General features: G+C 44.2%; 1 protein-coding gene and 1 long non-coding RNA gene across 2 annotated transcripts in view; one reads left to right on the top strand and one right to left on the bottom strand.

Annotated features, from left to right (window-relative positions):
* The window catches only part of TRIO (trio Rho guanine nucleotide exchange factor), a 458,240-nt gene extending 449,708 nt beyond the window's left edge, over window positions 1–8,532 (bottom strand). The window contains 1 exon segment of the mRNA XM_030551719.1: window positions 7,823–8,532. Within this exon segment, the coding sequence (XP_030407579.1) occupies window positions 7,823–7,931 (109 nt within the window). The 5' untranslated portion in view covers window positions 7,932–8,532.
* LOC115646170 lies at window positions 8,083–22,233 on the top strand. Its single transcript, XR_003998957.1, has 4 exons — window positions 8,083–8,159; window positions 20,109–20,159; window positions 21,268–21,360; window positions 21,823–22,233. It is a non-coding gene; the product is annotated as an uncharacterized LOC115646170 (long non-coding RNA).
* The last annotated feature ends 1,872 nt before the right edge of the window (window positions 22,234–24,105 follow it).

Below are 24,105 nucleotides of genomic sequence, written 5' to 3'. Positions count from 1 at the left end.
GAACTCCAGCAGCAGAAAATAGGGAATGCCTTCTCGGATGATTCTGTCAAGTGCTGACCTAGCTGAAGTGGATAAGTTCAAGACAGCGATAACTTTTAAGTTATTTCCGTTCTTTTTCATGTTGAACTGTACATATTAGTACTGAATGGTCTCAGCTACTCAGAACAAAGATTATTGGCACAAATACTGTAAGCCACCTTTCGGCTGAAACAAGTACATACCTGGCAAATCCAAGTCCGTAGATTCACTCTTGCCCTCAAAACTCTACGTCCATAAGTATTATGGATATCTCAACACCCCCTTTCCTTTTGTTATCAGTCTTTTCTTCCGTTGGAAGCAGAATTCTCACTAGTCATTGAACTGTTGTAACTAGGAAGCTCTCACTATTAGCTCAGAACAACCTGGACAAACATCTCCATCTTCATGTTGGCTAGCCCTGTATGTAGTTATTACCTTTTAAATAGTTGATATTAGATAGCTAGCTACAGGATACATTAAGTAGACCAGTGGCTCTCAACCTTTCCAGACTACTGTATCTCTTTCAGGAGTCTGATTTGTCCTGAGTACCCCCATGTTTCACCTCACTTAAAAATTACTTGCTTACAAAATCAGACACAAGAATACAAAAGTGCCACAGCACTCTATTATTGAAAAACTGCTCATTTTCTCATTTTACCATGTAATTATAAAATAAATCAACTGGAATAAAAGTATTGTACTTATATTTCAGTGTACCGTATATAGTGCAGTATAAACAAGCCATTGTCAGCATGAAATTTTAGTTTGTATTGACTTTGCTTTTTATGTAGCCTGTTCTAAAGCTAGGAAAATATTTAAATGAGTTGATGTACCCCCTGAAAGACCTCTGCATACCCCCAGGGATACATATACTCTTGGTTGAGAACCACTGATGTAGATAACCAAAGAGTATTATCCTTATTACACTATTTTGATTAACTTTACCTATTTCATTAGGCTTCTTGGGGAGTAATTAAATGTCATTTCTTGTATCACTTCTTCAATCCATCATATAGCCTAACAATTCATCTATTGCTCTGGACACTCACAACTAAAGTACTCAGTGATACGAACCAACTTCTTGACAGCATTAGCCAAAAGGTTTTTCAGAAACAGAGTTCAGCATTCTGGACATTCACCTAAAGCCTTGATTATTCAATGAGCACAAGAACTTACTTTTACTGATGCAGTCCTATTTCAAACACTATTAAAAATTAAATGCAAAATGGCCTATGACGTTAACCACAGGTGGAAGCTCTTTATTAGGAATTGATTTATCTTAGTTCTTTTGGGAAAAAAATCCACTGCACATCTCGGTTTCTATCACTGCCTTAATATTTAATAAAAGGGGTCAATGCTCACCAACTTAGTAAAGTTATGCATGTCGCTTCCAGTATACACATCACTGCATAGACCCACACAACTTTGGCAGAGGTTAAGCAAACAGGACTACTTTATCATGATTCTTTTACCCTCCCCCCCCGCCAAATAATTCAAACATTAATCCTCTATTGCTCAGAATTTTATTCCATCAGCCTACATGTAAACGCTACTTGTGTTGCAGTGCTCTTTCTGATTTTTATTAATGGTTGAATACTTGGAATTCCATGTACATTCTGGAAGTTTAATGGTTAGCTAGTTCCTCCATTATAACTTTGTCTTAAACGGTTATCCAATGGTATTCACATCCTTTGTCTAATTATGATTGAGACTGAATGCAAGGGTAAAGAATATGGTCTGGTTTATACCAAAATGTTAGGTTGATCCATCTACTTCACTCAGAGGTGTGAAAAATCCACACCCCTGAGTCACGTTGTTAAGCCAATGTAACCTCTATTGACCTTGCACCTGCTTTTCAGGGATTGGCAGTGTCTACACTGAAGCGCCACAGTAGCGCCGCCATCGCATAGATGCAGCTGGGGCCACTGCAGCATTTTTAGCATATACAAGTCCGATGTTCTCTGTTCACGAGTTTAAGGAGAAACTTGACACACTTTTTGTAATTTAATTCTTTAGTGTTGGATTTCTGAAAATGAAGCTAACAGGACCCTGCCTCATCTCAATAAAAATCATTTAAATAAGAGCCTTAAACCAACATATGCTGTTTCCAGCAAGTCTTGCTGCGGCGTACTGATCGAGAAGTTCTAATGCAAAATGCAGGAGTTGTAGCTACCAAAGTTTTTTAGATTAACATTTGTCACAGAAATATTTCAGTCTTTGCCTCAACTAGCTTCTTTCTCCACTAATGGCTTAAGTACATTTTCTACTCCAAAGTCTCTTTCCTGAAAGGCATCAACTACATTTTACAATATGACCTTTCCAAAAGTAGCTTGAACTATAATGGGAACACTGAAATGTTAAATAAAGTCTGCCTTTTACAAATAAGGTTTCCCCCTCCTCCCGCCATAGATGGAGATGGGCAAACACACATCCTAGAGCCCAGTGTTCCCAGCTCACAGAAAAAACTGCAGGATGGCAAAGACACTAACCAGAGACACTTGAATTTCATTGGCACATAGCAACACCATGTTCCCCCTACACTTCCAATCAAAAATTCTTCAAACTAATGACTTATTCCATATATCCTTTCACATGGAGGACCTACTCCCAGGCACCCACCAAAAAATAAATATATGACAGTCACTACTCCCCACCTGTTCATTATCTTCACCACACATCTACACTTTGTCCATTCCATTCACATCAGTGATTTATTAAATATTTTTGCAGTGGTGTATTATAGACCACACCTTCAGAAACACAATCCCTTCAACATAGCTAAAGCCAAAATAAAGCATTGCAACTTGTCCTCCACTCCAGCCCCTAAGCACCCACAGGTTTATATCACATAATTTTGCCAGATTCATTGATTGTATTTTAAGTATAAATGAAAAAGTCTATCAATACTATATTAAATCAACACTTCCATGCCAAATAAAGTATTTTATGTTAACGATATGGAGAACAAAAAATGTTGTGTCCTTAGAAATATGTTGGTACACGTCAACAGTTCTTGCAAGTGTTACATTTAACATTTATAGTTGTTTATAACCACGTCTCTCACAAAGCTTTACAATTGCTAGACTATGTTAATTGGGCTCACCACGCTGCATATTTAACAGAGGTCATCTAATACTCTCCCCAGTTCTGCAACTTCTATAACTCAGCTGAATTGTATTATTAGAGACAGCCGTTTAATATTGCATTTTAAGATTCTCAATCAACACAAAGTCATTTCCTAGGCAGAAAAGTACAAATACTGTTTCCTGTTGCTCAAGAGTTTGACTAGTCATCTTGGTAGTCACCAAGGTGATATGTCCAGTAAAGCAATTTCCTCAAGTAACAAGATACAGACACTAAATTTGCAACTGATTCAGTGTTCAATGACATCCTCATATTCAGACCACCCAACTCACACTGTCTGAGGTTCTCATAACTTTAATTCAAGATAGATTTTTCCATTTTTTTAATTTCCCAGAGTAACATTTCATATTCTTTTGTGTGTGCCACCTCCTATACTGATCACTTACCAATTCATGTTTCTTTTTTGTGGATACATTCATTCGCATTTAAGTTCCAGCCAAGACACCAAAATTCTTCACACTATAACTTCAATTCATAGATTCCAAGGCCAGAAGGGACCACAGTGATCATCTAATCTGACCTACTGTATAACAAAGGCCAGAGAATTTCCCCCAAAATAATTCCTAGAGCACATCTTTGTGAAACTCATCCAATCTTGACTGAAAAAACTATCAGTGAGGGAGAATCCACAAACTTAAGTGTGTTGCTCCAATGGTCAATGTACACCTTACTTCCAGTCTGAATTTGTCTAGCTTCAACTAACTACAAGCCACTGGATTATGTTATACCTTTCTAGAGCCCATTATTATATATTTGTTTCCCATGTAGGTACTTATGGACAGTAATCAAGTCACCCCTTAATCTGCTCTTTGTTAAACTAAATAGATTGGTCTCCTTGAGTCTATCTTTCTTGTGGCTCTTCTCTGAACCCCTCTAATTTATCAACATCCTTCCTGAGTTGTGGACACTAGAACTGGACACACTCTTCCAGTAGCGGTCACTGCAGTGCCAAATACAGAGGTAAAATAATCTCTCTACTACCTAAGATTCCTGTTTATGCAGCCCAGGATCACATTAGTCCTTCTGGCCATCACAGCCCCAAATTTGTGCCATTTAAGCAAGAACAGAATTTGGATCTTTACAAAGTTAAACTGAGTAGAGAGAATCAGTCTCCATTAAATCATACATCTTTAAGTTTACTGATGAAAATTTTTCTGTTCCTGTGTTATTTCTTTCAAAGTAATATGCCTATTTTTAAGATAAGATTTAGCTTAAAAACTGGACTGCAGAAAAGCTTTGCCACTTCTGTGCTACACAACAGCACAAAATGGACCACTTTAAATTAAGATGGGCACAATATTCTTGGGAATAGTTTCTTTTAAAATGCATTGCTCCCTGTTTACAGTCCTCTAAGCCAGTGTTTCCCACACTTGGGACACCGCTTGTGCAGGGAAAGCCCTTAGCAGCTGGACCAGTTTGTTTACCTGCCCCGTCCACAGGTCCAGCCAATCATGGTTCCCACCCACCGCTGCTCCAGGCCAATTTTAATAATTGCATTCACGCATTCAGCCCTTTTGTTACTACAGCAGCTACAGTGTTGCTGACACTTATTTGCAAAGTTTGGGGAAAATGAATATTTCATTTTCTATGACATGCGCAATGAACTTCATGCCTAAACCTAAGCAACATCCTTTAAGCATTTTGCTTATTGATTGGCCACAGCATCACCCTGGCCTGTATGTTATTACACTTTAAGAATGAATTCTCTCCCACCTCACCCCCAACTTGTCTCTGTCCAATAATGGGCAGCACTGACATGCTTTGACGAGATTTTTTTTCTACTTTGCCAGGAGAACGAAACTGTGACCTGGAGCATGAGGTAAAAATGGAAGTACGGGAATACACACATATACACTCTGTCCCCCATCCCCAGCAGGGTCATGGGTAAACAAAGTTAAAAAGCCAATACATATTAATTTCTTTGCCACAAGTAAACAGAAGGATGCTCAAAACATTAGTTTCAGTTGCATTTGAATCCAATTCAAGACATCAGTAGTAGTACACCAACACACATACTTTGTTGACGAGCTTACAAACAAGCGAGATCCTTTGGGTTTGTTACACCAAATAGAATATTTGGTCCTTTTCGTTTGTCTAGTGGAGTAAGACTATCAATGCTGTCATTTTCAGTAACTGGGGAAAATTTGCCACAGGCCATCTAGTACAGCTGACTACTTCTACGGCTGTCAACATTCCATACTGCAAAAGCTATCTATCACATGAAGTGTGCCTCACTGTGGGCACACGAATGGATTTCCACTTTGGCTGTCAAAAAGCATGTATAATTTTGCTGTCATTGTAGAAGCCTGCCTAACACAATGAGCAAGAGGATAGTCTCATTCTCACACGAAAACTCACTCTGCACAAATGCTATTATCCTCATCGACTTTTCAGGTATTTGTGCACTGGTCAACTTGTGGCTCTTTTAGAAATAGGCTCAGAACAAATACCCCTGATAAGACTCAACATCACTATTTACATCGCCCATCCATGCAAATCTCTAGAGCAAATATAAGGTCTCTTTCAAACTGCACCTCCTCCCCCACAACCGTATCAAAGGGAAAGAACCAATTCTTTACCGAGTGCTGAGTATTCACACACATATACATCCCAACCCCCTCATGGCATTTGCTTAGATGTACCACAGATAAAGCCGAATTTTTACACACCTAACCCGGACTCCCCTTCATCTTTCCAGCGGTGAGTCTGCATTTTCCTTTCCAGCCCACTTCTTTTGTAGACATCCAAATGAAACAAGTAACCAAGGCTGATGTCCTCGCTATCTCCTCCCCGGGCCTGTTAGCTGGGGCATGATGAGGGAGGGAGGGAGGGAGGAACTCCCCGGAAGAGGGGAGCTGCAGCTGATGTTCTGGGGGAGAGTAATCACAGCCGGAGCCTCATCCCTGCCGTCGCGCAGGATCTGGGGAGGGGTGTTACACTGGGAGCCTCCGCCACTGTTTATTCATTTGCCTTGTAGTCAGCAGGCAGCCCTTCCCTCTCCGCCGTCCCCAGCGGTAGCCGCAGCAGGCATGTGGTGGGTGCCCCCCCCCCCCGGGGGCACCAATCCCTTCCGAGGCGTAGCCTCTATTGCTGGGGACTTAACGCCTCCGGCATCAAAGCTGCCATCGCCACATCACAGCTTGCGCCACAGAACGAGCATTATTCTGCAGCTCCCTGGAGTGCAACTGACTAGGTACCGAGGGGAGATACTGAGGGGGGAAGAGGCGGACTCCATTTTTATCCCAGCAGCCTGTCAACAAGCTCCCCTGGTTTTTCCCCTCCCCAGAGAGACTTTCCAGCTCAGCGCAAGCTAGCAACACACGAGGAGCAGCAGCAGCAGCCCGGCTCCTTCCACTGCTCCTTCTTCGTGCAGGCAGGGAAATCCCTCAACGTTTTTACTTCCCGCTGCATACACGGTTTTGAAATTTCCCCTCTTCCTAATCACCGTCTAGAAATGCAGCCCAGACACACAAGGACTGGAGTTGCATTGCTATTTATAGTAGTGCCATCCACACCCTACATACATGGCAAACATCACCCCATTACGTGCAAATTTAACCTTTACGTTAGCAAGAGCCTCGAAAGTGCCTCCTTTTCCCCCCTTAAATCCATGAACTGCTTCTATGCCCTTCCCGTCCATTTGGGGGCTGTTGGGGAGGGGAGGGGCTTTCTCCCGACCTAAAAGTTCAGCAGTGAAATACGATGAGGGGGTTAACCCCTCAGCTGGCCATGGTAGGAAGTCCTTTCGTGTCTGGCGTCAAATGCTACTTTAAGGTTCTGCTTCCAAGTGACATGTGTTTTCTTCCTAACGTCATAAATACTTACACCTGTCACCAGTGGAGCCACAGTTTGCTACATCACAGAAACATGGCCTTAATGCTTATTAAATTAGGCCGGTCTCCACAATTTCAGATAAACATTTATTTCTGATTGTGTCCCAACTTTTGTAAGTGACTAGTATGCCGCCTGAGGTTTGTTAGTTCACCATTAGTGACTGCGATATCACCCCTGTAATTATTTTCCAATATCCGAGTGAAGTGAAGCAGCATGGTCATAGTCAAAGGTCATAACTTACTGTAGCGACAGTTGTGTATGGATAGTCCCCTCCTTTTTATTCATGGGGGTTGGAGTAGAAGCTTTTTTTTTCTTGACATTCTTTAACAGTTATCTATGACAAAGGCTGCAATTCAGATTTCTCCCTGTGACATGCTCCATAGTAAGCTCTGCCATTTACACTGACGTATACCTTAATAATAGGGAGCACACAACCGTCCCCTTAAAAAGAGACATCCGAATACTCTAGATTGCACTCATGTATAAAAATGGATACCGTAAAATGTATGCAATCCTGTACAGACCAACGAATCTGTAGATCTCTTACACCCCTTCCCCTAGATACACGACGATAAATACAAGAGATTCATAGAGAGTTGCTTTCTTAGGGAGGGAAAGAAAAGCCTCCCCCAATAAGCTACCAGTTTACATTTCTCACAAAGCCAGCTCCAAAGCGGCGAATTGCTCCCACTCCCTCTTGGGGGGAGGAAAGAGAAAAGAGACTTTTCACCACCTCCTCCAAGCTGGTGCAAATCTTGGCCTCCTAGTCCGCCTTCCCCATCCCCCATCAAAATCTCTCCTGTCCCAAGGAAACAAGTACACTCACCGGATCGAAAAAACGCCGCGATGTCTGCAGAGTCTTTGGCCGCCTCCTCAGCCCCTTCCCCGGCGTTGCTGCTGCTAGTCGTGGAGGTGGTGGTAGTGGAGCTGCTCATGGCTGCTGCGTGCAGTGGCTGCTCTTCCAGACAAGATCCCACCACCACCACCCTGATCCACTCACTGCTCCCCCGCTGGTGCCTGGGAAGAGGAAGGTGTGTCTATGTTTTGTCTTCAGGTCCCGGCTTCACCTTTTAGCAACAGCCAACGCGGAAATCCAGGCAGCAGAGTAATGCACCGAGATGGGGGTGGCTGCCGGTGGCAACAATAAATAGAAGAACATGAAGGTATGCGTTCAATTGCAGCTCTACGGGAGTCCCCCCTTCATCCCCCAGCAGCCACCTAGGGGGCTGTGTGTGAACGCACAGATTCAATGCATGCGGGCAAGAGACAGGGGGAGCAGAAGCAGGGACAATTGCAGGAGGAAGGGAGTGGGGTGCATGGAGGGGGGTTGCAATCAGTGCAGCAGGAAGCTGGTGGAAGGGGAAACGGGTGTTGCAGCCTCTTCAGGGATCAGGAGCAGCAGCTGCAATAGCAGTGGTAGTATCCGCAGCAGCCACCATCCTCCATCTTGGTTTTCAAGTGGGGTGGGCGGGGGAGAGGGGATCAGGGAAGAGAATCCCCGCCCAGGGCACAAGGGCGCAAGGAAAACGGGGAGAGATCGGAGGGGAAGCCTCGGCGATCTCCGGCTCTGCTCGGCACTGGGCGGCTCCCGCTGCTGAGGCGGCTTCTCATTGGCTGCCCGCGGGGGCGAGCGCGGGGCTGCGCGAGGCTGGGGTTCCCCGCGTGCGAGAGGCACCGGGACGCCCCCGTGCCCGGGGAGAGAAACCCCGCAGCGAGCCCTGGCGGCGCGTGGCTCCGGCTGGAGGGGCGCAGACTCCCCCGCCCCCGGCTCTGTCCCTCGGACGGGGAGGGGCCGCTTGCGTGCCGTGCGCCCACCAGGTGGCGCCAGAGCCGCAGTGCCGGGTAGGCGCAGGGCCCTGCTCCGCGGGAACGCAGCTGCTGCTGGGGGCTGCGTGTGGGGCAGGCTCAGCCTCCGCATCCCAAAAATATCTTCCCCAGCCGCCTATAGGGGAGGCGGGATCAGCCTCTCCGCCGGGGAAGGGAGAGGCCAGCAGCCTTCTACTGCTGTGGGAAATGTCTGAGCAGAGCAAGGGATGAGTCCTGGGCCTGACGCCCCCTCCCAGGGCAAAGGGCAGAATTCATCACTTTCCGCCCCCCCCCCACCAACTTTGAAATGCGGGCGAATGCAGCCAGACCCCCTTGACAAGTAACTGTAACACCCATCCCCCAGTCACTTGTAGTGTCTAGCTCCATTGCACATATAGATAAGATTAAGAACATCATTTTCTTCCCTTGATCATATTTCTCAAAGCTGTTTGTGTTGTCCATCTCTGTTGAGATTATTAATTTCCCAAACTGTATTGTTTTTGTATTTTAATTATATATGTGAATGTGAATGTTTTGGAACTTTATAAATGAAGAAAATCCAGTGAGTTTATTTCTTGAATTTGTATTTGTCATTTGATTTTGCCATTTCCAGACATTTATATTTAACAGCAACATTGTAGAATTCCAGACAGGAATAGCTAAGATTGCATCTATGCAAAGCTCTCTTTTGACCTCTTCAACACCTAGGCAATTCCTCTAATCAGTTCAGAGGTTTCCCATCAAACTGAAAATTTGCCCCATGAATGCATTATTGCATGGAATGGAAAACACATGCTGAACAATTTTCAAGACATTTGGGGCTTCCACAGTTCTGAAAAATGCATGCCACTTATCAGCAGGTCCAGCAAGAATGTCATCTTCCATTAGAGCTGGGACACCAGTACTTAAGAGACAGAACTCCCTGTAGAAATCATCCTCATCCATGACAGTAGCAGCACTCAATTTCAAAAGGTCTTGCAGCTTCATTAAGTCATCAAATGCTGGCACTTCCTTGAAATTTAGCCATGAAAATGACTTAAATGGAAAGTCTTTGAAAGAAAACCATTTCTCCAGATAAGCTACTGCTCAACTGTCCATAGTCTTTGCTTCATTTCTGAACTTTTCCTGGGCTTCCCTTGGCAAGTGTGGCAAAGCTCTGTTCACCTGATAACCGAAAAACTCATCCTTTGCTTTGTCAATCAGCTGGCTTCTGACATCCAACATCAGATCAAAAAGTTCTGTGGCATTCGTAGAATCCTTTTCAAGAATGGATATTGACTTCTGAACAGGGCCGGCTCTACAGTTTTCGCCGCCCTAAGCAGCACACCAAATTGCCACCACGGACGGCGGGGGCAGTCCGTGTGCCCGTAGAGCGGCAGGCGCATTTCCTCGGCTGTGGCAATTCGGCGGCAGCTTCTATGTTTAGGTGAAGCCGCCGCGGACAGCTAAACACAGAAGTTGCTGACGAATTGCCGCCACCGCGGAAACGCACGTGCCGCCCTAACGGCACACGGACTGCCCCCGCCGTCTGCAGCGGCAATTTGGTGCGCTGCTTGGTGGCAAAACAACAGGGACTGTCACATCCTGCAGATTGCCACCCCAAGCACCAGCTTGGAATGCTGGTGCCTGGAGCCGGCCCTGCTTCTGAAAGATGGCCATGGCAGAATGCAAACAAAATAAATTTATTCAGGAAGTGTCAACTTATCATTTAACTCATGCTCCTGATCAATCTCCAGATCAACCTGTCACAGTCCGATTCCTCAAGATCCAAGAAGTACACTTTGATAGCTTACCAGTTCAACATAGGAGGAATTCTGGCAGAATACCATCAGGGTCTGTAGCCGTTCCTTTTTTTATCATGCCAAGTCCTTCTTTTACTTCCTCAATGCTGACACTGGAAGGTTCTCTGGGGATTGATGCAAGTGTCCAGTAGAATTGTTGATACACTCTTCTATCATCAAACGATTCCAGTGGCTAGCAACATTGTACTCTGCTACCTTCAGGACAGTACAGATCCCTGAAATATGGTGTGAAGCAATGATAATTGCCATTCTGAAGTCTGGGAAGCCCTCTAATTAAGCAGGAAGCTATAGGCCAATTTCTCTACTATGCATAATCTATAAACTTCCTGAATATATCATCCTCAAAATAATACACCCTTTTACTGAGCCAAGTATCCCTGTTGAACAGGCTGGCTTCCAGCCAAATCGTAGTTGTTCCAACCAAGTTATGGCACTCACAAATCACATTGAGGCTGGCTATCAGAAAAAAATAAAGACTGACACAATATTTGTCGACATGTCATCTGTGTATGACACTGTATGGATTAAGGGCCTGATGCTGAAACTTGCAAAAATTATACTTTGCTACCAAACACTTCGCCTGCCATGGACCATGCTGACAGACGCCTCTGGGTGTACCTGGGTAATAAGATCAGCTCACTCTGTACCATAAATGGGTTACTACAAGACTCTGTACTCGCACCAACCCTTTTAAATATGTACCTAAGTGGCATGCCCAGGGCCGTCCTTAGGCATAGGCAACATAGGCAGCTGCGTAGGGCACCTGAAAATTTGGGGCACCACTGGGTCTTAGTGTCCACCCGCTTTTTTTCCTATCCCTGTTCTGACCCTTCCTGTAGGCTCCCACAGATGGCTGCTCTAGCCTGGTGAGTCTTCCTTGGGAGGGAATCTAGTAGTTAAAAGTGAAAAAACCTCCAGCCTGTCAGACCTATTAGCACAACATTGAAACTGTTAAAGAGACATTCAAGGGGTAATAAAGCCATTTAACAGGCATTTGCCAACCCCAAGGTATATAATGACAGGTTTCAGAGTGGTAATCCTGTTAGTCTGTATCAGCAAAAACAAGGACGAGTCCTTGTGTCACCTCAAAGACTAACAAATTATTTGGGCATAAGCTTTTGTGGACTAGAACCCATTTCATCAGATGTCCACGAAAGCTTATGCCCAAATTTTATACTGTCAGTTTCTGACTTTACTGACAAAAACAGTTGTGCATTAATGTAATATTTACACAGAACATGTCAGTCTACAGGACCTTAGTTTAAAATTTGCTTTAAAAATATTTCATTAGTGAGCTGGTGAAGATTATAAAATCACATTTCTAAAAAATGCTTGCATAGAGTTTTAGATGCACAATCATCTTTAGCCTTAAATGTGTGGATCTTCAGACATACAGTTTTTTAAATAAATCCTTCAAAAGACCTCCCTTATCTAAAATACACATTTTAATTACTATAGTTAAAAAAAAAAGTGCTTCCAAGTCTTCCTGTGTCCTTTCTGTCCATCCCTTCACCACCTCTCCCCCCACTCCCCACTGAAGAGAGCCCTTAAAGGGACAACAGTCCTTCCTTTCCAGATAGCTGGGCAAAGAGTTTCCCTTTCTTTACTTCTGACTATCCGACGAACTAGTTTTAAAAGAACCCTCCAGCAAAATCAGTACCTTAGTAAGACAAAATCCTTGTTATACCTAAAATCTTTGGAAACATATTTTTTTTAAGTTGGTGAAATTTCATAACCATGTCTCTTGTTATGGAGATCACACAAAGTAAATTACTGTTCCCTTTTTCTAAAAGCAATGAACATTGTTATGAACACACTAAACCTTTCTGATTAATTTAAAAGAATGTCTTTGTTTCAGTGAGTTAAATATGTAGTAATCTGGAATGCTGGCTTAAGATTTGAGTACATTTAAAATATAAATTCAGCTTAGAAATACTGATTAAGAAAATGTAAAACAGAGAAAAGCTGCATCATATATTCCATTATATGTAATGTTGTATTCAGCAGGACAGCTGACTCACCCTTACTATGAAGTTTTTGCAAATAAATCCCTGACAAACTTCAGGGCATATCAAAAAACCTGTGACTGACATTTTTCATTCCCAAATTTTAGTGCTTTTAATTAGGTACTTTCTTCATGTCCATTCTGCATGAGGGAGAGGGCATGGAAGTCTCTGCGGGGAACTGTGACTCTCCGCCACGATGAGGCAGGCCGGGCATCTCATTATCCTTTGCTGTCAAGTCCCTCCTCCCCCTCCCCCACCAGGCTGTGAGCTTGGGCTGCCATCCGGCATAGGGGCACCAGTTTAATAATACTGCGTAGGGCCCCATAAATCCTAAGGACGGCCCTGGGCATGCCTCTAACTAAATCATGAAAATTTGGATATGCAGATGATCTTGCGATACCAATCCAAGTACTAAGCCTGCATGACATTGAGAAAGCATTAATGGAGGGACTCTGAAGTATAGAACAATACTTCTGGAAATGGAGGCTCAAACCAAACCCTGGAAAAAATAATAGTAAGTGCATTTTATCTTAATAATCAGAGTGCCTAAAGCACACTGAAAGTAGCTTTGTGTGGTAAAAATGTGCAACATAATTACATCCCAACATACCTCAGAGTGAAACTTGACCACACCCTTACCTTCCATGAAAACCTTGAGAAGGTAGCTACAAAGATAAAAATAAGATTCGACATAATCCATAAACTAACAGGTACAACCTGGGGTGCATTGGCATTAGTGTTGTGAACATCTGCAATAGCACTTATATTCGGTAGCTGAATATTGTGCACAGGTAAGGATCGGATGCAGCCACATGTGACTTGTTGACACGCAACTGAGTACAGCGATGCAGTGCCCTTAAGTTGACTCCAACACCATGGCTACCTGTTCTGTCTAATATTGTTCCCCCGCAATGTTAGGACAGGATATGCTGAACTGCTGCAGCACTCTGCAAAGCTCAGCGAATCCAGGAAAACAGATGTCTTCTTATCCACCAAGACCTTGACAATGCCCCACCCCTCAACATCCTATGTCCCGCAAACCTTTCTGGGAACATTAGCTTAGCCTCATGCAATCAGGCTGTGATCAGAAGGAGGCTTGGAAAGCAGATTGGGCTAAACAAGACTTAAAAAATAAGCACCTTATGCCGGATCCCGTGCAGAAGGTGCCTGGGTTTGACAATCCATGGTCTTCTTGGTCTACTCTGAACTAACCATGGTAGATGCAGACATCTAATGCACAAAATGGAAAATCAAGGACTCCCCAGTGTGTGAGTGTGGCTCTCCATGACAGACCATGGAACATATCACCACCTACAGTCCAATTTATATATATGAAGGAGGCATTACTGCAATAAATTCTGCCACTCCTGATGTAGCCATTTGACGCAATTAACTTCAAGTGAAACTGTAGTTGCTGTTCTCCAGCAGCCATATGAAAGAAGAAAAAGAAGTTCAACAGAAGACTTTCAGCTGTAGTAAAGAGGATTAACCAGCGAATGGGCACGTGCAAAAGTACTTTCTGATACTCTTGCTCCACAAATTCAAAGCAGGATTTGAGACGTTCAATTTTTTTTGCACTGCATGAAAACTCATTGAAAATCTTCAAAACCAAACCTTCCATGCCAAAGCTGAGGGTTTCATGCAGTTTTTTGCTGCATTGTTTAAAACATAACAGTTGCAGTTAGCTTGGATCTTCAGTGGTTGCACAGCTTTGAGTTCAACAAACACAGAACAGTTCTTACCATAATTCACAGAAGCTTTATTGACTCCACAAGCACTGACATTTTTCAGGTCCAACCCAAGCTCATTTATGGCATTAATTATGCCTCCTGAAATCAACTCCGATGTCTCATCTAGTTCTTCATAAAAATCCGAAAGGATGTTGTTTATATCTCTTCCGATATTAAAAAACAAACACCAAGTAGCTGAAGGAAAAAACTTCCGGCTTCCTTCATTTGAAGCATAAGTAGCAACTGCAAAGGGAGAACCTTTCTTTTAGCTTTTATACTGCTGTTTCCAAAGAAAACACATTCTCAACTAGACTTTTGATTTTTGTTCCTTTCAGCTTCATTTTATTTGCCACAGCAGAAGAGTATGTAGATAATTTGCTATCACAGTCATTGACAAAAAGCTGCAGTTGTGCTTCACTTCATGAAAGACATAGGCCAATTCACTTGCAGCCACAGTGTCATCTTTAACTTTGTTTCCCTGTGAGAAAAATGTTGATATGCATGCATAGGTGCCAACTCTGTGGGTTCTCCAGGGCTGGCGCACCCATGGGGAAAAAATGGTGGGTGCTGAGTCTGCAGCTTTGGGGGCATGGATCAGACCTGGGTATGTGTTGCAGCAGACTGGCGTGTCTGGCTCAACAAGGCAGGGTTCTGGAGTCCCAAGCTGGCCGTGGAAAATGGGCTCAGAGGTAATTCCAGCATGTCAGATGACAGCCTCAAGGGGGTTTATGTGACCGAACCTGTCACAGTTGGTCAGCCAGCTTTAGAAATGATCTCCCCTAGGAACCAAAGGCATGTACAAGAAAAGCCTCTCTAAGGATGGGGAAACTAAGAGGCAGAATAGCTGTTGGAGGGGAAAGGAGACCAGATACAGCATCATTTGGACTGGATTCTGAGACAGTCAGAGGTACAAGCAACAGCTGCCTCCTAACTGGGGCTTCTATCTCTCCTGACCAGGGATGATCTGACCCCAGATAAACCTTAAATGAAAGCCAAAAATCAGGTAATTGGGATCCAGGGGCACAGCAATTAATACAGGACTGGACACCCACCAGGAATAAAGTTTTAATCACAAGAACTAGAGAATTAATGATGGATGTTGTAAGACATGCCAGACCCTCACATTTTTTTCAGGAGGCTGCTCTCTGAATTTGAGGCAGACTCATATTTCTTACACACAAAAATGCCAAGGATTCCTATGTGTGTTGCTGGAGCTGCTGCAACTTCACCTTTATGAAAAGTTAATATATTTTTATTCATTTTAGCATACTCAAAGAATATGTTCAAGTACATTTTAGACTCATAGACTCATAGACTCATAGGTCAGAAGGGACCAATATGATCATCTAGTCTGACCTCCTGCACAAGGCAGGCCACAGAACCCTACCCATCCACTTTTATACAACCCCTAATCCAGGACTGAGTTATTGAAATCCTCAAAACTAGTTTGAAGACCTCAAACTGCAGAGAATCCACCAGCAAGCGACCCATGCCCCACGCTGCAGAGGAAGGCGAAAAACCTCCAGGGCCCCTGCCAATCTGCCCTGGAGGAAAATTCCTTCCCGACCCCAAATATGGCGATCAGCTAAACCCTGAGCATGTGGGCAAGACTCACCAGCCAGCACCCAAGAAGGAATTTTCTGCAGTAACTCAGTTCCCATCCCATCCAACATCTCCCCGCAGACCATTGAGCAGACTTATCTGGTGATAATCCAAGATCAATTGCCCAAATTAAACTATCCTATCATAACATCCCCTCCATATATTTATCAAGCTTAGTCTTGAAGCCAGATAAGTCTTTTGCCCCCACTACTTCCCTCGGAAGGCTGTTCCAAAACTTCACTCCCCTAATGGTTAGAAACCTTCGTCTAATTTCAAGTCTAAACTTCCTAATATCCAGTTTGTACCCATTCGTCCTCGTGCCTACATTAGAACTAAACTTAAATAATTCCTCTCCCTCCCTAACGTTAACGCCCCTGATATATTTATATAGAACAAGCATATCCCCCCGCAGCCTTCTTTTGGCCAGGCTAAACAAGCCAAGCTCTTTGAGTCTCCTTTCATAAGGCAGGTTTTCCATTCCTCGGATCATCCTAGTAGCCCGTCTCTGGACCTGTTCCAGTTTGAATTCATCCTTCTTGAACATGGGACACCAAAACTGCACACAATATTCCAGATGGGGTCTCACCAGCGCCTTATATAACGGTACTAAGACCTCCTTATCCCTGCTGGAAATACCTCGCCTAATGCATCCTAAAATCGCATTTGCTTTTTTAACAGCCGTATCACATTGGCGGCTCATAGTCATCCTGCTATCGACCAATACCCCAAGGTCCTTCTCCTCCTCCGTTGCTTCCAACTGATGCGTCCCCAACGTATATCTAAAATTCTTATTATTAATCCCTAAGTGCATGACCTTGCACTTTTCACTATTGTATTTCATCCTATTACTCTTACTCCAGTTTACAAGGTGGTCCAGATCTTCCTGAATAGTATCTCTTTTGCAAGATAGTAATTAATGTCCTGTTTTAAAAGGGGAACGGTTAATAAGGCCATCCTACTACATCCCCACCTGCACCACTTGACTTCCCCAGATTATGGAGCCAAACACTCCATGTCTCTTGATACTCATTAACCCTTCCTTGCCCTCCCCCTTTCTTTTCTTTGACAGTATCGGCCTTCCCTGCAGAAATCTGAGAACAAATTTGTGAGATGCTAACAAGATATTGCATGATCCCACATACGTACAAGCAGGACTGAATTTCATGTAGGCTCACAGTAGTTCAGCAGTAGGCGGGTTAATCTGAAAGCTATTCTCTTCTTGAATATGCCACTGAACACTACACATGCTACTTCTGGGGGAATTCTGCACCACCGCACAATGCAGAATTTTGCAGAAATTAATGTTGGGTGGGTGCACAGACTTTCCTTTTTTTCCCCACAGAAATGGGGTGCAGTGCTGCTGGCCAGCAATAGGGGTCACTGTACCTGGCAGAGTCCAGAATGCAAATAGAAGGCAAGTCCGGGGGGAGGGAAAGATAACTGGAGGGTTCCCAGCGTGCCCTTAATCAAGGAGGCAGGAAACTCCATGCAAGCTCATGACCCACATCCATCTGTTTCTCCCTCTGGATCCCTGACCTCTAGGAGGATAGTGTCTGGGCCAGCGGGGGCTGCAGATGGGAGGTAGGGGATCTGAGTGTCTGGACCAGGGAGGCCCCACAGCTGGCCTCTGGGCTGGAGGATGTGTGAATGTCTGGGCTGCAGAGGCTAATGGCTGGGCTCGGGGGAGGGTTCAAGAGTCTGGCTCCCCAGCTGGGCTCTGGTGGCAGGAGAAGGGGCAGAGAAGCTGGAACTGGGTTGTCATAGGAGTTTCTTTAACTTTCTACTCCTGGCGGAATTTTTGTGTGTGTCTGTATTGTCACAGACATACTTGCTGACAGGTATTTTGAAATAAATTATCAAAATAATTGAAACCGGCATGATTATATAGTGTCAGGGGTTCTCAGGACAAATTATTTGGTGACCTCAGAGTGCAGCTGCCAACTCTTGCTGGTGGCTACTCTCCCAGTTTTTCCTAAAATACTTAATTAGCTTCAGGAAAAACAAATAAATATGCACATATACACGTCCAAATCATTTAAACTTATTTATTGCTAGCTAGTAAGTCTGCTATGAACAATATTAACAGACATACAAGTATCACTTTTCACAGCAGACTTAGCCCTGGGAAGTCTGAGGATGAATTAAGCCGTGGAAGGGGGATCGGGGAGGCAACAAAGGCCAGGGAAGATCGGGGACAGGGGTTTGGTGAGGGAAGCAGTGGGGGGCTGGAGCCTGAAGCCCTCGCGGCCAGAACCTGCCTTCCTGCCATCCCCAGCCTGAAGCCCAAATTCTAAGCCTCACCACCCCTGGGAAGGTAGGGAACTTACTGGCTGCACAAGCAGCTGCCCCCCACCTCCCCAAATCACTACCCAGGAGGCTGTAGATGCAAAAAAAGCCCCTGGTGGCCACATTTGAGAAATGCTCAAATAATGTTATGACTTGCAGAATTTTAAAATATTGTGCACAGAATTTTTAATTTTTTTGGTGCAGAATTCCCCCAGGAGTAACATGCTGTACACTCTTAATTCAGTCTTAGAGTTCCTGGGACACACTTCCTGCTGAGGAAGAAGCCAGGCAGCCTGGCACAGGGTAGTCTCAGGCTGCTGCTACAGAGAGCAGTAGGAAGGTTTTTTTTTTACTTAATTTCTGTACATGGTTCTGTTTATATTACAAGGCTTGTCTTGACACTGGTCTGCTCATCAGTAAGATACTAAACTAAGAGTATTACTGCATGCATGTTAAGAGGTGGTGAGAGACATTAATTTCACTTGTCTACAAGATCCCCAAGACATTCAAGAGTCTCTGAACAGTACTGCAAGGTTATCATGCCCCTTCCCTTCTTCCTATGGTCTGATTCCCCTTGTTTATTCCCCCTCACCTCCACTTCCATTTGTTGGGATTTTCTCTTATATAAGCGCCTATTACCCTCCACCCCATCCCGTTTTTTCACAGTTACTATCTGGTCACCCTACCCCCCATGAGCTCTCTTTCCCCTCTCCCCACCCAGCCCCGGGAGGAGCTCGCTGCCCCCACACCACTCTGGCCCCGGCAGGAGCTTGCTTTTCCCTTCCCCTCCCACACCCCACCTTACCCTAGCAGGAACTCATTCTGCCCTCTCCTTTCACTCACCCACCCTGGACCCGGGAGGAGCTCACTCTTCCCCCCATTCCAGCAGGAACTCGCTCTTTCCTGCCTCTGCCGACCCGGGACCAGAGAAGTTCTGTTCCCCCTATGATTATTGGGGAGGACATGCCCCTGCTTGCTCCCCCTTGGGCATGCCCCTGTTTGGGAGTAAACTTAGCATGTTCTATGTCTGGTCAAGCTAAGTAAGACAGGGTTCAGTTGGCATGCAGCCTGACCAAGAAGTGCACTGTACTGCCTGAAGGCCACTGAAGATTTATGAAAAAAATTCAAAACTAGTGAGAACTGAAAGGCATGGTTGACAAAGGGGAACAAATATATGTGAAATGTGAGAGAAGTTGCATTCCCCCCATAACACAAGCAGATCAGTTTAATAATGCATGAAATGTAGGTCTTCATGGTTGTTTTTCTATCAGAGCCAACTAGAAGCTTATGGTAGCAAAGACAACTAGATTTTCCTAGTCCAAAAGCCTAGGCCCTTAATCACTTAAACTGAAATATCTCTGTGAAGTTACACTCCATATTCTTTATGGAAATATGCTTATGATATGGATATGACATAACTGAGATGTACTTTATGCAAGATGGCTCACAGAGGATATCATTAGAAAGGTTATGATTTACTGAATGTGATTATCCAATTTGTATGCCTCTATTGTTTCTGTATCTAAAGTTAGGAATATGGACTATGTAACTGTGACGCATGCTCAGAAAGGATTAAACATCCTGCAAAATAAATAGCCCTCAGAAGACAAGTGGGAAGATAATGTTTGTGTATGTACATATGTATGAGTAGGGTCAACCATGTAATCAACAATCCCTGTCTATGCTGTATTCTGATATTTCAGAGATCAAAAGAACAGTCTAACATTTAAATGAATTGTAAACACGGGATATCTTGATATTCATCTCTCTTTGAAATGTACTGTGAATGGTGGCAGAACAAGCCTTATGTTAATTCATATAGCTAAGTACCGAAGATGGACCTCCTTCAAAGTCATCCTAATTATCTTTTCTTTTCCAAGGAAATCCCAACTTGTCAAACTGTTTCTTGGCTGGAAGTTGCAATGTTAAAGGTATGCCATATATGGTAATGGCTCGACCCAACTCAGTATCTATCACTTGTAAGACACTTCCACCTCCGAATCACTGGAAGGATGACTGATCCCTGGGGAAATGAAACTGAAGAAAGATTTTTTAAATGAAAGATAGTACAACAAATAACTCAGTGGTTGAACTTGGAACTGTGGGCATTGAGCTCGGACCCAATTACACCTTACAAATATAGGTGACTAACAATGGTGTTACTATTGACTGGTTTTAGGATGGCCGGAGACCAGTTCAGAGATTCGCCTCTGTAGCCGGGTAGTTACCCCCTGGGAGAGGGCTGTGGCAGAGGAAAAAACTGCTAGGCTGGTTGGGGAAGTAGCCGCAGCGGGGCCACGCCCCAATCAGGCCTCAGCTGGCCCTATATAAGAGGCTGGGAGCCAGGAGCTTGGCAGTTTCTCTCTGTTTGTAGAGAGAAATGGGCCTGGCTGCAGGGAGCTAGAGACAGGGTGCTTGAGTGAAGCAGGGCTGGGGAAAGGCAGAGGAGCCGGGGAGCTCCAGCCTGGAAAGCCCCAGGCTGCGGCCTAGCAGAAGGCAAATAGGTACTGGGAGTTGCAGAGGCATCCCAGGGAGAGGCAAAGGCAGCAGGTCCAAACCCAACCTAGCCATATACTGGGGCAAGGTGGGGATAGTGGGTGGGGGTTCCCTGGGGAGGGGAGACTCTTAAGACTGAGGGGTTACTGCCAGGTGGCAGCGCCCCAGATGACAGGGTACTGGGTCTGGGAGGGACACGGAAGCTAGTGGGACACCGGCCTGCAGAGGGGACTCCAATGGCTGGACAAGCTAATTTCCTGGACGACCAGCAGGAGGTGATCAGGAGTGAGTCCTCCTGTTATAGTCTCCCTACTCACATCTTTCATCGGGGTTTAAGATCTCCCAAAATAAAACCCAACAAGGGAGTGCAGGAGTAAAGTTCAGGTATGTTTATTAGAAAACAAGACAAGTAAATGGGGTATGTAAATAAACACAGGTAAGTAAATAGGTAAAGGTAACACTATAACTGTACTGACTGTGACCCAATATGGGTCCCAGTTAAGGGGTATAGAGTACTTAAAAGGTCTCTATCATATCTTGAAGCTTGTGTCTGGAGCCTCCTGACCTCATGATGCAGATCAGGTCCAAAACCGACCAGGTGACTCAGCAGGGTGAGAAGTGGACCTCAGGCAACAGGTAGGTGGTTATTCTGATTGATGCTGGTGATTCTTCTTTCTCCTCCCCTGCTTCATCGTGGGTGCAAGTAAGATTCAGAGGAGAGGGTGGCAGCTAGCAGCTCACCCTTGCGTGCAAGTGTGTTAAACCCTCTCACAAACCTAAGGCGCAGTGCCCTGGCTTACCCATCTGAGTAGAACACACTGCTGTGATCCAGCACTCTGCCACTCAGGTGGGCAGCCCCTTCCCTCAGACATGCTAACCCTTATATGCCCTTCTGCTACTGGGCAGATCACATGTCACATGGTTGCCCTGTTTCCCACCTTTCATTAGAAAGGGCGGAAAACTATACCTAAGGAGGGGGAAGAAAGGCAGCCAAGATGAAGTCCTAGCTGTTGTTGTCAGGAATTCAAGATGACATGTGGGTATTAACAACCAGAACAGAAATACAGAAATTGTTCCCCTACATTACTATACTTGCAGATGGATCTCCGGACACAGACAGGCTGTGTGACTGAAACATTGTTTCCTGGATTGCCCACTACTTATAGAATGGTTGGCAAGAGGAACATAAAATCTGGATGAACCATGGCTATGGAGCATCTTGGGTGGAGATCAGGTAAACTCTTTTGATGGTACATTGGCTCTCAAAACACGCATCTCACGGGCTGCCGCTCAGAAGGACAGCACTACTTAAGGTGTGTTCTCACCTTATATAGTCTCTCTCTCAGCCATACCATGTGACCTAGATCCAGTGGTCTTCCTGCTGTTTTACACCAAATGACATAAAACACCTTATAAAAGAGAACGTGAACTATAAAAGATCCTTAGGTCCTGATTCTGTCTTCTCAGATCTGCTTAGGATTCATCAGGGGAAGTATGAGTCACAAGACTGAGGTTATGCTGGTACCCTTTGAATATGAGATTTGGACATTGGACTATAACCTATGAACTATTTCTAAAAGAACTCTTTGCAACTACAAAGCTCACCATCTCTGCTATGAATCTGCGCCTAAATGAATTGAACTCATGTCTGTATGCATATTGATCTTTTAACCATACTCTCTCTCTCTTTTTTGTTTTTTAGTAAATTTTAGTTTAGTTAATAAGAATTAGCTATTGCATGTATTTGGGTAAGATCTGCAATGTTAATTAACCTGAGAGGTAATGTGTCCGATTCTTTGGGATTGGTAGAATCTTTTCTTTTATATGATGAAATAAGGTGTACAGAAATGTTCATTATATTTGACATGGGTACCTGGATGGAGGCCTGAGGCTGGATCATTTTAAGGAAATTGTGTTGTCTGGACGTCTGAGTAACCAGTAAGGTAATAAAGAAGCTGTTTTATCCTGGCTTGGTAAATCTAAGTATTGGAATATCCCCCAGCTTTATTGGGATTGTCTGCCCCATTCTTTGCAGTTCACCCTAGTTGAGTGACCACGGCTGGCTCCCCACTAGGATCCTGGTCACAGTAACAATTACAACTGGGTGTGTACTGGGAAGACACCCACCAGACGACAGGCCATCAGATTTTATGGGCCATCAGGAAGGAACAACAAGACTGTGAAGATACTAATCTCTCTCCCTCCTGGGAGGTGTCCTGGGACATAACTGTGACACTACTAGGTCAGATGGTCTTGTCACCTGATACCAAACATTTTCTTGGACTTCTTATAACTTTCCACTAAAAGGGGAGAGGGGTCAAGTTTGAGAAACAAAGGATTCCCACTTTATGTAAACCTTATTTAAGGGCGTGGAGGAAGGCAAACAGGACTCCTCCTCTCCATGGCCTGTCTTCTCAAGAAGAGAGACTGCTAAAGACAACTGAAGGGAAGGCCAGCGGGGAGTCCAGACTATGACAGAGGTCCAGTCTGAAAAGAACTATAACTGGAACTCTAAGCTACAGAAACTTTGCAACCTGCCTAAAATAATAATAGGGTTAGAAATTACATTTTATAACCTATTTCTTAGGTATATTGAGTGTAGCTTGCGTATTTTGTTTTATATGCTCAGTAATCTGCTTTGTTTTGTGTGTTCTCTCTTATATTCACTTAAAATTCACCTTTTGTAGTTAATAACCCTATTTCTTGTTTATAATATAACCCAGTTTTTGCAATTCATAATTGGGGGCAAGAGATAAGAGGCTGTGAATACCTTCCTGCACATTGAGGGAGGAGGCAAATTTCATAATATACCTTTGGGTCTGCACTCCATGGGAGGTGGACACCTGAGTGCTGGGGCAAGTCCCTTAAGCAGAGTCTTCCCAGAGCTGATCTCAGTGTCTATGTCGTTCTGCAGTTGGGTGTGGCCCTGCACCAGGCCAGCAGTCCGGAGCTCCTGGACTTCCAAGAGCTAAGCAGATCAAAGCAAGCATATCTATCAGACTGAGGAGATTTAAACTTCAAGACTTCTTATAAGAAATGGAAAGGGAGGTGGATATTTTTTGCTGTTTTTAAAATTAAATAGGCAGCTAGTATTGTTTTTAAAATTATTATGAATAACAAGTTGTTTGCCTGGACTGCTCAAGACCTGAATGCTTATGTAGGAGGAACTCTTTGAGTTGGCTTCTTAAATACCTTCATGCTGTTTCACATCTGATACTCCTTGATGAAACATAGGAGCCTTGTCTTATAACAGGCTTAGTCAAAGTGTTACAAGCTCCGAAAGTGAGATCTTGGAAGAGTGTTGCTGTTTTCATAATGTAATAAAAATATTGTAGCAATAAATGATAGTGTGTAATAAGGATGTGGTAAAAATAAATTTCC

Source organism: Gopherus evgoodei, chromosome 2, assembly GCF_007399415.2.
Source record: "Gopherus evgoodei ecotype Sinaloan lineage chromosome 2, rGopEvg1_v1.p, whole genome shotgun sequence".
NCBI classification, from domain to species: domain Eukaryota; kingdom Metazoa; phylum Chordata; order Testudines; family Testudinidae; genus Gopherus; species Gopherus evgoodei.
The sequence above is the reverse complement of the archived record's forward strand: the minus strand, read 5'-3'. Positions and strand labels throughout refer to the sequence as shown.